We start from the raw sequence: 15,112 nt of genomic DNA, 5'->3' as shown, positions 1-15,112 counted from the left end.
AATCAGTTAGTGTTGGTGTCCACTTGGCTGCCAGGTATCCCAAATCCCAACTGGTAATGATGGAGGATCGTGGGACAAAGTGCAAGTCAAATGCTTTTTCTGTTGTTACATTCACCAAATACACTTTGGTTTTTTTTCTTATTTTTATTTATTTTTTAGTTGTGAATGTAGTGACACGATCTTCAAATGTCTAAATGATTTGTCAATGTAGAGTCTACTTGGAGAAGTGCTCCATTGTTTTTGGAAATCTGTGGTTAGCCTAACACCCAGTTTGCCTTAGCAGCTATGAGCTGCCCAGGCTGTCAGATCTCACCTAATTGGCACACCTGAAAAGAAGTCTATTCCCAGCACTCTGTTTCCAAAGCACTCACCCTAATCTCTAAATGGATGGAAAAACTGGATTTACTCCTCTTAGGTGATATCAAACAGGTGATGTTTTCTTCATTTCAGTGTTTTATTTCTTCAACAACAAATAAGTTTTGCTGATATCAAAGTTAATCTTGCACTGGACAGTTTCAGTGGAGCACTGTCAGTATATTTTAAATTGTGTCACTTGCTTGTTTTTATACCTGATGTTCAGATTGTATTATACTTCTTTATAGCGTTTTATTTTCAATTAATTAATTAACATCAATTAACTGACACTGAAAATATTTGAATGCAGGGAAAGAACTCAGAACCTTTTCAGAAACATCTGGACCAGCAGATGCTGAAGAGTGATATCATGCCAGATTAAAAAAAATATTTGTTATCAAAATTTAGTCAACTGTATTCTAAACACGAGCTGTCTGTTATAAGTGTTGAAAGTCTAACAAACAACAAATAACAACAAACAAATGAATATGAAAAGGGCTTTTTCAATGAGAATTGAGAGTTATGTACACATTTATAGTATTTTTAGGAGAGATCTACACAGAACAGTCTGTTGATTAATTATCATATTATATCTAATATACTGGTGTACCGTTTTTCACCACCGTCTTCCAAATGAGTCCAGTGTTTATGTCCGTTCACTTAGGCTACGTTCACACTGCAGGTCTTAATGCTCAATTCCAATTTTTTGATCAAATCCGATTTTTTTTGTCTGCTTGTTCACACTACAGATAAAATGCGAACGCGCTCTAGTGTGAACGCTCAAAGCGGCCCGCATGCGCAAAAGAAGATGTCACACAACGCGCTGTTTAGACCCAGACCAAACAGTATTGTTTGACTGATGGCCCTTAATATAAAGACTTCGGACTTTACGTTTCCCAATTTTTACTTTAAGTTATTTTGTTATTTACATAATAATGTAAATAACCTAATAATGATCCTTATTGCTGTTTTAGAGAGGAGCGGTGCTTCAAAGGATAGCTGCAGATTTCTGTCAGAATCTGCAGATTATACAGTACAAATAAAATGTTTACGTTGTCTTCCCAACAGTTTCACTGACATCTACACTGGATGGCCAGGAAGCGTTCGCGATGTCTTCTCAGGCGCTTCTCCGGTGCTGATAATTGGCGTCTGTCTTGTGTCAGTGACGTAAAAGACGGATTTAATGCGACATGACCGTTCAAACAGCAGTCGCTTTCTAAAACATCGGATATGTATCGGATTCAGTACCACATACGAAAGTGACCCAGATCGGATTTGAAAATATCGGATTTGTGCCGTTCACACTGTCATACCATGATCGGATATGGGTCGCATAGGGTCAAAAAAATCGGATTTGGTGCGCTTTCGCCTGCAGTGTGAGAACGTCAGGGATAATGAATTATTTATCGACGCATTTCATGTTGGCACTGTTAGCCCTCCAAACAGTGGGTGTTGACATGTCCGTGTCATTTGGTCAGCTGATTGCGGGTCGTAAAGCCTCTGGGATAGCCAGTTTAGTTAGCCTAGCTGGCTGTATGTTTGTTTTTTTTAACGTTGGTACAAAGGTGGCCTTTAACGTAGCCCTGACGTTTTAAAAAGCTGTAGCAATTTACGGCATTTCAAGCGCCGCTGCCTGCCTTTTTTTGCGGCTGTTAGCCTAGCAACGGTTAGAGTGGCCGTGGGGAAGGGAGTGAAGTTGCTCTCCGAGTCTCTGCATTGCAGCTCCGGGTGCTGCTGATGGAATTCAAACACACAACAATGGCGACTCCCAGCCCTAACAACTCAACAACACCCAGCAGCAACAACGCAGGAGCACACCAGCAGTCCCAGTCCCAGCACATTACCACCATGAGCAGCATGCAGGGTAAGTGGGAGGCGGTGGGAAAATATTCTGGTGAAGCTGGAGGAGGAGGGGAGGGCTCACATTCTGCTGCAGTGAAGGTTAATGTTAGCAAGGCTAGCCGTGGGAGGCTCAGGCTACTCCCAGGACTGAAAAACATTCCCAAGGGAGCGGACTAGCATCCCCCCTCAGACAGGAGAGCTGTTATTGCCGAGTTCCCCAATTGGAAAAATAATCAATTTATTATTTCTTTGCTAACGAGTTAAATGTCCTTGTTACCATTTTTTGGTGTTTTATTGCCCCGTTGCATCCTGTTTTTCTATTGCCTGGACATAATCTCGCCAAGTCCCATTACAAAAACAGGCAATTTTAGCTAGCGGTGATATTTCTTTATCGTACATAAACCTATTAAAATATTTATGTTGGTAAATAACACAGACAGTGGAGGGACATTGTTCAGCTTAGATTAGAGCAGTGTTTCTGAATGCACTTGGGTTGCAGCACTCTTGACATTCAAGATGATCTTCCACACGTACACGGTGGCTTGCACCTCAGTTATGTTAGTGTTACGTAGGCTGACTTTATCAAAACGCCCAGCGATTAAGATTTTCTCAGAAGTATTTGCTGTACGTTGATGGAAATAACGTAAGTTAAATAGCTGGATTCGTTATTGGAGTTTAGTTATATTGGATGCATTATTTGCAGATCTATTAAGCAGCAGGTTTATGCAACTCAGTGCAGCACATCTCCATACTTGCTTGTGCAGACAGTAGTGAAGGCTTTCTCAGCACCACCACACGAAAATGCTCTTTACCTATGCTGTGGTTTTTGTACAAACAGTCTCTCATTTTAACTTTCAGAGTCCAACACCTGCTGGAGATGTCAGAGTGAAACAGGTAGCTACACATTTCCTTGACTTAGTAGAGTCAGATAAGCAGATGACTTTAAAAATACAGTGTTTAATCTGGATAGTAAATTCTTGGGAAAATGAAACAGCTATTACATACTCTGATTTAGAAAATAAATCTCACAATATACTGATGTAAGAATCCCTGAATCATGAAGGTGAATATTGCTTGATTGGAATTAGGTGTATTTCACTTTAATGTAATCAGTGTAAATGAGATGCATGCATTTTTCAGCCCTCGTAGATGTCACAATAATAAACTTTATGCCACTTTAATTAAGCCTAACGTTAGCGATAACATAACCTTCAAGTGCTTTGATTGTTTAATTTTTATATTTACATTTACGTCACGTAATCCTGTCTCTGTTTACTTTTCCCTGACTGTATTTCATCTTTCATTTTAATGCTGCTAACTAACGATTCCTAACTCCTCCCGTGATGCTGATGGATGGTGAGCTGTCCTAAGAGGAAAAACAAAAGTGTTTTATTTATGTACACATTTGTTGTTGTTGTTGTTGTTGTTTTTAAGTTCAAATAATTTCACGATCATAAGTCATGCTCGTTCCTTTTTAGTTTTACCTGCAGGCCATTTTTCCTTCTTCACTGACTGACACCTCATCCTGCTCCAAGTGCTTGGCTCATAAACATGCGTGCATGCCAGTGCATTGCCATTCAGGAAATGCATTTAACCTGCGATAGATGCACCCGAATGTTTGACAGCTCCGAAACTAAAGCCAGGGCAGTTTTTGTAAATTGCTTCTCGGGCTTTTGAGTTGTTGGGATGTCAAAGTCAAAACTGACAAAGTAGTAGTCTATCTCTTGAGGTATATAACACAGGCTGGCATATGGAAGGTGAAATATAATAAAAATAAAAAGCTGTCTTCTCACCTCTAGGGTTTCAGATAAACCTGTCTGGAGCTCCCCCAAGTAAGCCAAATCTCTTTTGCTTCAGCACCAACAGTTCTCATCCCTTTGTTTCTGCCTGACAGTCTGGTATGGGGGAGTCTGTCCTGCTGTTCTTCACTAATCTGAGTCAAAACTTCTGATGGGTTCAAGTAGGCTTGTGCCGGTACCTGATGCTTTTAATATGACCTTTTCAGATATCAGGATATATCAGGCTACAGACGCATGCAGTTATAGAAATGTTGTTTGTTTTGTCCACGTCAGGATTTTTGTGCTGCGCAAAAATACTTTTATTTTTATTTTTTTGTCAGACACACTTCCAGGAAAAGCGTGTCTGTTCTCGTCGGCACAAGCCTAAAATTCAGAGCTTCCATTGATATTTTGGCACGAGATCTCTCAACGGACCCCCCTCTCCCCCTTCTGCCAACCAAAGAAACACCAGTTTAAAAAGTGCAATGGAAGCTCTACCTGGCTGGTTTTCAGTGTGCAACTAACCAGCATAAGTAGTGCCTGTATAAGTGTTGTGTGTTACTTTTTTTCCCCTCCCCTTGGCATTGGTGCACTCCAGCATAGCCCTTTCTTGTCGAGACAAGGTACGCACACTGTGAAGTTGTCATTTCACACAACTTCTTCCATTGAAACCTAGTGGAATTTCAGCACTCGCATTCCTGTGGTATTTTGGGTGGAGTGAGCTGTCCTTCGATTCAAGGTGAAATCAGAGCAGTTGGCCTGAGGAGCATGTTTCCCAATATATATTTCATTTTATTTTTTTCTTTCTTACATCCCCCCCCCCCCCCCCCCCCCCCCCCCCCACCACCCCCCTTCATGTTTATCTTTGGGTTGGTCTGTTTGCATTGTAAGTGGAGGTGGTTTAAGCAGCATGCTGGATTTCTGTCTCTGCATCAACATCAGTGTCTGGGTATTTTTTCATCTACTGTTGACATGCTTTGGAAATTTGAGTCTTTAAATTCTTAGTTTTGCACAAAGCCAGATGGTAATGCAAGTTATGATTATGAGAAACATAAACAGTGACATGATCATTTCTCACTGGTTTTTGTGCCTAGTTTGCATTCATCTGCTATTTTATTTGGTCTGTACAGCCAAACGGTCCAATCTAGCAGTCCTGCAGTAAATCCTCCTCTTTATAGTACCCGCTACGACTCCTACCAACTGCGTGAGGAGCTGTAGGGGTTTGGTTACTTGCGGATTGAGTGGAGGCCCTTGTCGTCTGGTCCACGGCTGCCCTGACTGGTGTTAGGGACATGGAACGCCACCCCTCTTATGAAGAAAGAAGCTAGAGCTTGTGTATGAGGTCTGTCGCATCCAACTGCAGATTGAGGGTCGTCTGGGAGTGTCTGGCAGAGTCTCCAATCGGGGAAAACTTATTCTTAGGCCATGTTCTGCTGTTGTGGCCCCCTAGACCCAGAGTTGAAAGGTGCTGTCATCCAATGGATCTTGGTTATTTTGTGTCTTTGGTCTCTGGAGAATGTCGTAGGTAACAGAGGACCAGATGACTTTGGATTTAACTCAAGGATGCATTGTACCTACAGGTTTTTCTATTATTTAGGCCACCACATTTATATCAGTACCTGCAGATCAAACACCTGTGTAAAGCAATAACATAGATTTCCCTGAAATCATCTTCATTCTTTCACTTTTAAGGTGTTGTTTTTTTTAAAGATTATTATACATCATCAAGTGTCATCATGGAGATATCAGATTTACTTTGAAAAGCCCCACCTCTTTACTATGTATGAGTTGTAAATTATAAAGATGCATACCCATTATATTACCAGGACTGATTGGTTTTTCTGTTGTTTGATGTACCCTGATTGTTTTGATGAGGCAACATTGAGTGCTTAGAACAGCTGTCTGAACGACCTTCACGAGGGAGGATTTTTTGCAGGACTGCTCAAGTAGATCGTTTCAGTTTTAGCTAATGATACTAAACTGGCAACTGACTGTACACCAGTATCAGCCTGCTTGCAGTTGAGTCAGTGAGGTTGCTCCACTCACTTATTTATTTGCATTTTTTTGATTAAAGTAGATTTATTCAAAAAGAGATTCATTCACTTGTTTTTCCAAGTAAACTTTTTAGTGTTATTATCAGATTTTTTTTTTTTTTTGTCCATTTCCTCAAAAATCACAAAAAATACAAACATTAGGAAAGTGCGCTGATCTTTTAATCAAGATAACTCATTGCCTTCTGTTTGTTACTCAGTCATGCTTACGTGTCTAGTCAGCCAGGAAAAACCCCGTCTGGATTTCAACATGGAAATATTACAAGATTGTCTGCTTCCCGTACAAAGACAATCTAGTACTCCAAATCTATAAAACTTCTGACTTTAGAATGCATCTTATCGGACCCACCATGTTTTTCTTTTTAATTCCATTATTATGAGCTTTATGAAAAATGTGGTTGGGTGAGGGTTGTATTGTTCCCATGAAAAGACCAAAGTAACTGACTGAGCTGTCAGCAAACCTGAATAGAAATAAAAACGTCCTGTGTTTTTATCGATTTCCCAAAAGCTACAGCCAGTGTGGTTTTAAGCAGACATTATTTAAACTGGAAAAGTTGTACGTTTGTTGGGGACTGTTTTCATTGGTGGATTAATCCCATTTTAATCCAATAAACTCCAATATGTGTGTTCATGCTAATGCTGTTGTGCAGTTTGAGACTGCATATCTCTATCGGGGATGAAAATTCTCTCTGCAGCATGCCTGAATTGAATCCCTGGATGCAGAAGGATATTGAAGACAGATTTGTTTACCTCTGTCTTCATGTTCCAGTTGGTAACAACATCCATGTGACTAGAAGCATGTGACCTCAGGTGGTGCTTTTTGCATTGTTGTCTGATGAAGATGAATGCAATAAATCTGTAAAACTGGGGCCCTGCAGTTCATGAAGTTTGAATTCTTTTAATTTTGTTGAGAACCTCAAGATGGTGACATTAGACTTTTTCCAAATTATCATTAATATTTATTTTCTTTTTTTCCCCTTCTACCTTGTTCTGCGGAGAGTTCTTCCTTTTGAAAGGGAGTTTTTCCTTCTCACTGTCACCAAGTGCTTGCTCACAGGGGGTCGTCTGAAGACCGTTGTTGTGATTTAAAGCTACATAAAGAAAATTGAATGGAATAGGTTTTCTTATAATATTGAGATTTGCATTTAGGCAATCGTGAAGAACCCTTTCAAAAGTTTCTGGATGTGGATTGAATCCACAGCGCAGTGGTTCGAACCTCACTGCAAGAACGAAGAAAATGGATGAATGGACTGAATCCAGAAAGTAATAAAGAATGTCATGGAACAGAAATGCTACACCGCTCACAAACTCATCTCTTTGGTCTTTTCATGGGGTAGCTAAGTTTAGAAAAATTGGCGAAATTACCAACAATATGTTCGAAGGCTTGCGGATGAGTATTTTTGTAAATATGCAGGTGTTGCAGAGGTTGCCAGTTCCCATCCCAATAATCTATAAAAAGCATGTCATCTATAGATTTCAGGAGGTTGGGATGCATTTAATCATCTGCCCAGTCCTTGTGTTGCCTCATTTCATGGTTGGTATCGTTTTCAATCACTGATCATTCGGAGCTGTCGTGTGGGATGAGTTTGGTCGTTTCATCGGCGTTTGATTCATGTTTCTCTCGCTCAGGTAAACGTAAAGCCCTGAAGCTGAACTTTGCCAATCCTCCCATCAAACCCATGACTAGATTCACACTGAACACGGCCGGGCCGCCCTTCCAGAACCCTCACATGTGAGTGAGCTTTCCCCCAGGCTTGTCTGTTAATGTAGTTCATCCAGTTTCTCGTTATTTTGGCCGGCTCTTTCTTTCTTCCCTCTCAGAGAGAGGCTGAGGACACACAGCATTGAGTCCTCGGGAAAATTGAAGATCTCCCCAGAGCAGCACTGGGACTTCACAGCCGAAGATCTCAAAGATCTGGGCGAGATCGGCCGAGGAGCTTACGGCTCCGTCAACAAGATGGTGCACAAGCCGAGTAACCAGATCATGGCGGTCAAGGTGATCATTGCCCTTTCTCTGTCTGAGCTAAAACTGAACACGGGAGCGATGTCTGTGAGTCTGTTTGATACGTATGGAAGCATTTTGTCATTTTCAGAGGATTCGATCAACAGTTGATGAGAGAGAACAGAAGCAGCTGTTGATGGACTTGGACGTGGTTATGAGAAGTAGTGATTGTCCTTACATCGTGCAGTTTTATGGTGCTCTGTTCAGAGAGGTGAAATGAAGTCACTTTGTTACAGAATGAACAATAATGTCTCACCTCAAAGGAAACAAGTGACTGAATATTCCTTGTTTGTTTGTTTTTTCAGGGGGACTGCTGGATTTGTATGGAACTTATGGCTACCTCGTTAGACAAATTTTACAAGTTTGTATATGGCTCATTAGATGATGTGATTCCAGAAGAAATATTAGGAAAAATAACTTTAGCTGTAAGTTTTTTGGACTTGAGTCTTCCTTATTTTATCCATATTAGAAGCCCGATTATCGTCTTGTTGTCCTAAACTCTGTTTTTGCATGTTACAGACTGTGAAGGCGCTTAACCACTTAAAAGAAAACTTGAAAATTATACACAGAGGTAAGAGGATACCTGACTTTCACCATTGTAATGCATTTGGATCATTGCGTGTCTTTTCACCAGCCGTGTCTCTTAACTCAGACATTAAGCCGTCAAACATCCTCCTGGACAGGAACGGCAACATAAAGCTGTGTGACTTTGGCATCAGCGGTCAGCTGGTGGACTCCATCGCCAAAACCAGAGATGCCGGTTGCAGACCGTACATGGCGGTGAGTAACAGGATGAGGTTACCGAAGTAGAGTTAGCCACAAATCGGCTTGAGTCCATTGAGCTTCATGGAAAATGACAGCTCTGACCAACCAGTATTTCAGTCACTGTCCACTTTATTTATCACCTGCTTATCCATGCTGTTACTCAGTGAACCAGCCATGTTCCAGTAGTGCCATCTACAATACCACAGCTTGAGTTAAACATTAGGATGGAGAAAATGTGTCGTCTAACGTTGGTCATTGTGTATTTCCATCATTCTTATGGAAGAAATTGTGGCTACTTGGAAAGAGCCAATAACATGAATTTCAGTGGTTAATGAAACATTAAAACAACATGTTTATAATCACTAGAAAAATTCAATAAAAAAAACAAAACAAAACACAAAATTGGCTCATTTTTGTGGCAATTTTACCTGAAAATCGGGTCTAAATGAGGTTTGAAAATCTTTGTTCCTGCTCATCTTAGAAGAGCTCTAAATAGAAACATGCTAAGATTTCTATTCAAGTCTTCTCCTTGTATAAAGACTCTGGTATCTCTGAAGCTGCTGATCTCTTGAAATTTTCACAGTAAGAGTCTAGTTCAGGACAGAGGTGGGTTAATGGGATGTTTAAAAAAACCCCCCAAAAAACAGCTAATTGGCTTTTGTGAAGCTCTCTGTATACCTGACTGCAGCACCATGAATAACTGAATAAACAAAGTGCCACCAGTAAAGTTGAATTTAAAGTGGCTGAGAAAGACCTTGTAATATACGCTACAAAATGCATTATGGGTAAATGATAGTTGGGGAGATTGGGGATGGGATAGACAATGAACCTTCACTGTGTGTTTTTCCTGCAAATTACCCATCTCGTAATAGACTCAGTTAACCATCTTCTAATGGCTGCTGCCATCGGGATAATGACGCGAGTCACGCGGCAACGATCGCTTCAAACAGGTTTCATAAACATCAGAGTCCCTGAAATGAGCTGAAGCACCTCTAGGTACTTATTTGAAGCATTAATTTCAATGATCACCAGAACATAAAACTGCACCGACTGCATTAAAAAGCTTTTTCTGCTTTCTAATAAAAAGTTTTGCTTCTTCCACAATTTTTTTTTTTTTTTTTTGGTAACCTGTGTTCAGCATATTTTGAGTGTGTTGTGCTGCTTAATTGGATCTGGTATTTAGTAGCACAGGGATGTGGTAGAATGGAGTCGATGCATGAAAGTGCAGCTGACAAAATCTGATAAATTGCAGAATTTTTGAAGCAGAGTCTCAAAGGTTTCTAGTGCCTCGTAGAATCCAAGAACTTAGCTGTTGAGTAGTTACAATGAGGACCAATCAACTATTAACTGGTTATTTTAAATAATTTCACTTATCAGTAAGAAGGTTACTGGTCTTGAATGTTCCTCCTGGGTTTTGTGCTGACTGTAAACGACAGACAGTCAGAGGTTACAACAGTTCAGCCTATTCTATCACATGAAGGTCTTAATGATAGTCTGTACAGAGACACCATCCTCAATACCTGAAATCCTGTTAGAGGAGAAAAAATGAATTGTTTAAGAAACAGTCGAATATGTGTTTCTAAGGATTTTTAGTTCTTTATGAGACTTTAAGTAGAATATTTGGAGATCTGTTGCTATTATTTGGAAAAATTATTTAAAATGCTGATAAACATTTTTTTTAAATGTACAGGTCAAACATCTGACGATAAATAATCTGTCACATTGCTTTTTCTCATTAATCACACTGTGTGTCGTACACATGCTTGCGTGTGTGCATGCAACCAAAGCTTTCAAAGAGGTGATCTCATCGTGACATCATCGCTTGAGGTTATTTTTGCCGCAGGGTTACGTCAGCTGGGGGGCACCTCCTTCTGACCCTCCGTACCTCCTAGCCCTCCTTGTCTCTCTGCAGCAGTTTCCATTCTAAATTTGGTTAGGCGATATTAGGACCCGGCGGTACGCGGCCTCCTCTGCACGCTCTCCGCTCTCCCAAAGGCCGCGGCAGGGCGCTTCATTCATGACTCTGTATGAACCAAGTTACCCGGGAGCTTCCCACGGCTGTGAGCTCAGCGTGCAGGAATCTCAGCTCCAGTTTCTGGTTTCCAGCTGGCACACACACCAGGTGTGTGACCGCCGTGCTGCTGGTTACTACAGGCTCAGTGACGTAGAAAAACAGACCTCGGTGCAGCTGGGAACAGAGCACACACTTTACCTCAGGCTATAGCCTGTACCGGATGCATGTGGATGTTGGACTTTAGAGGACCAGTAGCTCTTGTTCACAGCTGTTAGTGGTTCTGATAAAGTTTGTAATAATTTGGCTAATTTTCTATTTTTTCTGTAGATACTTAAAGTATTAAATTTGAACCAGTTTCTCTTTACTTTAGTAGTTTGGTTGTGGTTGTATCCAGCACAGTTATTCGGCTTTTACAGATTTGCTCAGAGCCTAATAAAGTTTGGTTTCTCAGGGTAAAGATGCAAATCTGATTACTGGAGAGGAAAATCCAGATATGAAAAAAAATGCTGTCTAATGATTTCTTCACTAACGTTATGTGCAGTGGTTGTGTAGACGAAGTCTTGGTAGATGCGTGCAGCCTCTTGCTGCAGCGCAGAGCGTCCCACTCAGCTGGGTGACATCAGCCTCTAATTCAGGCCTGTAAATGGGCCAGCGAGGTGCCTCCTCCTCTCAGTGCTGCAGCAGGAGATCTCTGCAGCTCTCTGACGCACTTTGCTCCCGTGTCTGTTCTGCGGCTCTGAGACAAAGTGAAGGTTGATAATGTCAGAAGAAGCCTCGCAAGGCAGGAAGGAGGCAGCGAGCTGATGAACCTCAGAGCTGATGGCATGTCGTTGTGCAGGCGGAAGCATGCCCAGAGGCGATGAGCTGGTTTAGTGCTCTTAGGGCTAGCTGTTGGTTTTGGAAGCACAGATTTCTTTCTTACCATCTTGTGTGCAACTTAAAATGCAAGAGAAACACTTGGGTTAGATCCTAAAATCCAAACTAAAGTAATCCTTTGTTCTTTCCTTGCACTGTGGAGGTTGTGGGCTTTCTTTCTGTTAACGCTGAGGAAGAAAGGGTGTGCAGTTTTAAACCGAACACTCACAGTGACCTCTGGTGTCTAAAGCCTGCAGCACAGTTATTGCATTATAGGGGCAAACCTTTCCAACCTGGGAGGTGATTCAAAGCTGCGTTAACGCCTTTTCTAAGACTCCAAGACACACGCTGTTTATCTCTTATGGTCAGAGCATAAGCCTGCTCAGGAGCTGTCTCAGCAGTTCAACAGCATAGATGCATCATCTCAGAACATTAATTCACTAATGTACTTGCTAATATGTTAGTGATTCAGACTGTTTTTATCTTTAATGAACACACGTGTGGTTTATAGCAGCGGTCCCGTTTGGTACCGGGCCGCGAGAGATGAGGCTCGGGTGTGAAATTTATGGTTTTCGGGGGTTTTTATCATTACTTGTTTAATCGTTTTTATCGTTAACTCTGTTTCCCTGGGTATTTTCCTGTGTGTTATGAATAAATGTTCTTTTTTTTGGTTCCCGGTACTGGTTTTATTTTGTTGTATTTATCCGTCCATGAAAATATTGTTGGACATAAACTAATCCGTGGCGCAAAAAGGGTTGGGGACCACTGGTTTGTAGTTTGTTTCCATCACTAAAAACCCCTGATGAGCTTTTCTTTTCCTTGAAAACCAGTGTTCAATTTAAAGGTGCTTGCTTCGTCCTGTTTCTGTTGTCAGCCGGAGAGAATAGACCCCAGCGCGTCCCGGCAAGGTTACGATGTCCGCTCAGATGTCTGGAGTTTGGGAATCACACTGGTGAGTTTCAGCTCTTCTTACGTCTCTTCAGGTCCTGAAAGAACCTGGACAAATGACTGTGGAAATTGTATTACATATTTTGCATGTTGTTCTTTTGGTCTAGAAACTGAAGCACAGGAACGTGTACAGAGGGCATCGTTGCAACAAATCCCTATTGAAGGCAGAGTCAGCCTTAAGCTTTGGGGGGGTTCCCCAAAAAATCAACAAATACTTTAACAAGACTTAAATTTCTCGCAAACTGAATATTAAACTGTTAGATACAGTTTAAAACAACAGTGGTGACTGGTTTTGGTAATGTGGCAGACTTGTTCTAAAAGCAGTCTTCTTGGATTACATCTCGTATGGTGGTACACTGGTTGGCATCCTAACCTCACAATAAGAGGGTTCTGGATTCACATGCAGGCTGCACGTTCTCCCTCTGCTTGCACAGGCTTCTCTGTACTCGGTGCTCCAGCTTCTTCACACTGCACCTTCAGCACACACAGACCAGAACAAAGGAAGAAAAGCCAATCGCTGAAAGCCTCATGGTTTCCAGAGACGGCGCGACCTTTCTTTTATTAGGCCCATGATGACAGTGCATACAGTATGAGCAATAAACCTGCACTATAATCATTGTTGGAGGTCTGAAGTTCACCTTTAAACTGTTAGCACATTTAAATATAGTGTGGAGTAGCACCTCTGCTCTCTTCTCTAAACAAAGATGCTTTATGCAGTAAATGTTTATTAAGAAATAAAGCAATCTGCAGAAAATGTTGGGATTTACGCCATATTTGTAGTTTTCCGCTCTCAGTGTGCTTGAACTTTAATGCTATGTGTTTCAGTATGAGCTGGCCACGGGACGGTTTCCCTACCCAAAGTGGAACAGTGTGTTTGATCAGCTGACCCAAGTGGTGAGAGGAGACCCGCCGCAACTCAGCAACTCGGAGGAGAGGCGCTTCTCCCCCAAATTCATCGCCTTTGTCAATGTGTGGTAAGAAATACCTCCATAGACAAGAATTTCTGTCTCTTTGTAGTCTGTGCTGTGTTCTCTTCTGCCCCCCGGTGGATTAATCACCGAACTGCACCCTCCCATAATTTAACACCTCTGCTTTCTTTCTCATCTTCGTCTCAAGCCTTACAAAGGATGAATCAAAAAGGCCAAAGTACAAAGAGCTGCTGGTGAGTTCATGTTAAGTCACCCTAACCTTTCATGTTTTTCTTTTTCTTCTAGGAGTTTGAGTTAATGTAATAATTTGTTTCTTTTTAATCCACCTCAGAGAGATCCGTTCATTCAGATGTACGAGGAGCGCTCAGTCGACGTAGCCGGTTACGTCTGCAGGATCATGGATCAGATGCCGGCCTCTCCCAGCTCCCCCATGTATATGGACTGATAGCAAGATGAAACAGGAACTCATCCATAAATATAAACCACTCTGCAATGACAGCATCAAAAAGAGATAACTAAGTAATTAAAAAAAAAAAAAAAAAGTCCTTGTGTAAATTTGCTCGGTCCCATTATTGCAGTGTTAAAAAGAGAATTGTAAAGCCTAAAAAAGAAAAGGAAAAAAAAAAAGCACCACGTGCAGTAAAAGTGGTGTCCTTTCAGTCATTTCTGTATATTAACACACTTCTGTTTCTTTCTTGTTCACAAACGCACAGACGCACAGTCACCTAAATATTAATAGCAGCTGAATCAGTCAATCAATCATGACTCATCCTGATCAGGATACATCTCAGTGATTTAGTAACAGTGATTTTAAAGAGAGGAGAAAAAAAAACCCTGGAACTTGTATTTATAGAACCAAAAATCGTGGAGACTCTTCGACATACTGGAATTATGCTCTTTGTGAAATGTTCCCACCTCTTCATGTAACGAAAGCATCGTGTTTGGTATCTTAATGGAACTGTGCTTCTCTGGGTATAAAGCAGTTTAAAAGTGTTGGTAGTCAGTCATGTTGGACCCGCAGTCCACTCAGTGCTCGCTGTGCAGTGGACTCTAAGCTGATTTATGAATAAAGAGAGAGAAGGTTAAAGGTGTGTTTTGCCTCTTTACTCTTACGGTGTCTGTTCTGCCTGGATCCAGGTGACCTGCACCTGCAAAAAGGCAGCTATTTAAGGAGAAAAATGTAATATATTAAATTATGCCATGTGCCATACAATTCCTAGTGAATCTAGAAAAGCACAAAACGTTCAGATGCTCAGACTATGACTGTGATTTAAACAACTTTTTGATGTGTACAAATACTGTTAACTACTTCTTCTAGCTGTTTACTTGTAATTGTGTTGGTTCATACTGTAGTTTAACTTTAGGAGTTTAATGGGGTGGTAGTGATATTATTGACATGTATGCAAAACCTAAAGTAGTGGCGAAACATACAGTAACAGGCACTGGGTGGAACAAAGAGTCACAAGAAACTACTTTTTGTCTTTCCAGTTTAGAACAATTATGTTCTTAGAACTAGTATGGATTGCTCATATTTCAGTGGTAGATTAACTGATGCAAGATCTCCAGGGCTGAAA

General features: G+C 41.1%; 1 protein-coding gene across 2 annotated transcripts; it reads left to right on the top strand.

Moving 5' to 3' along the window:
- The first annotated feature begins 1,655 nt into the window (after window positions 1–1,655).
- On the top strand, window positions 1,656–14,625 carry map2k4a (mitogen-activated protein kinase kinase 4a). Of its 2 annotated transcripts, XM_080904755.1 has the most exons (13): window positions 1,656–2,218; window positions 3,055–3,090; window positions 3,996–4,028; window positions 7,655–7,757; window positions 7,847–8,021; window positions 8,119–8,238; window positions 8,333–8,452; window positions 8,547–8,598; window positions 8,680–8,807; window positions 12,536–12,613; window positions 13,435–13,583; window positions 13,726–13,771; window positions 13,870–14,625. In XM_080904755.1, exons 1-13 carry the CDS (start codon window positions 2,092–2,094, stop codon window positions 13,981–13,983), a joined length of 1,281 nt encoding a protein of 426 aa, XP_080760881.1. In that variant the 5' UTR covers window positions 1,656–2,091; the 3' UTR covers window positions 13,984–14,625. The 2 variants fall into 2 exon arrangements, with proteins under 2 accessions (XP_080760881.1, XP_080760882.1); XM_080904756.1 differs by lacking the exon at window positions 3,996–4,028 and having other exon boundaries at window positions 1,667–2,218.
- The last annotated feature ends 487 nt before the right edge of the window (window positions 14,626–15,112 follow it).

The sequence above is a fragment of the Rhamphochromis sp. 'chilingali' genome (genome assembly GCF_963969265.1).
Source record: "Rhamphochromis sp. 'chilingali' genome assembly, chromosome: 15".
Taxonomy (NCBI): Eukaryota; Metazoa; Chordata; class Actinopteri; order Cichliformes; family Cichlidae; genus Rhamphochromis; species Rhamphochromis sp. 'chilingali'.
This window is presented reverse-complemented; position numbering and strand designations above follow the sequence as displayed.

What these genes read in the sequence shown, in the direction of transcription:
- map2k4a (XM_080904755.1), top strand. Translation starts at nt 2,092, where the DNA reads ATGGAATTCAAACACACAACAATGGCGACTCCCAGCCCTAACAACTCA. An exon ending in ATGGTGCTCTGTTCAGAGAG is followed by an intron (nt 8,239 to 8,332) that starts GTGAAATGAAGT and finishes TTGTTTTTTCAG; the next exon opens with GGGGACTGCTGGATTTGTAT. An exon ending in GTTGCAGACCGTACATGGCG is followed by an intron (nt 8,808 to 12,535) that starts GTGAGTAACAGG and finishes TTCTGTTGTCAG; the next exon opens with CCGGAGAGAATAGACCCCAG.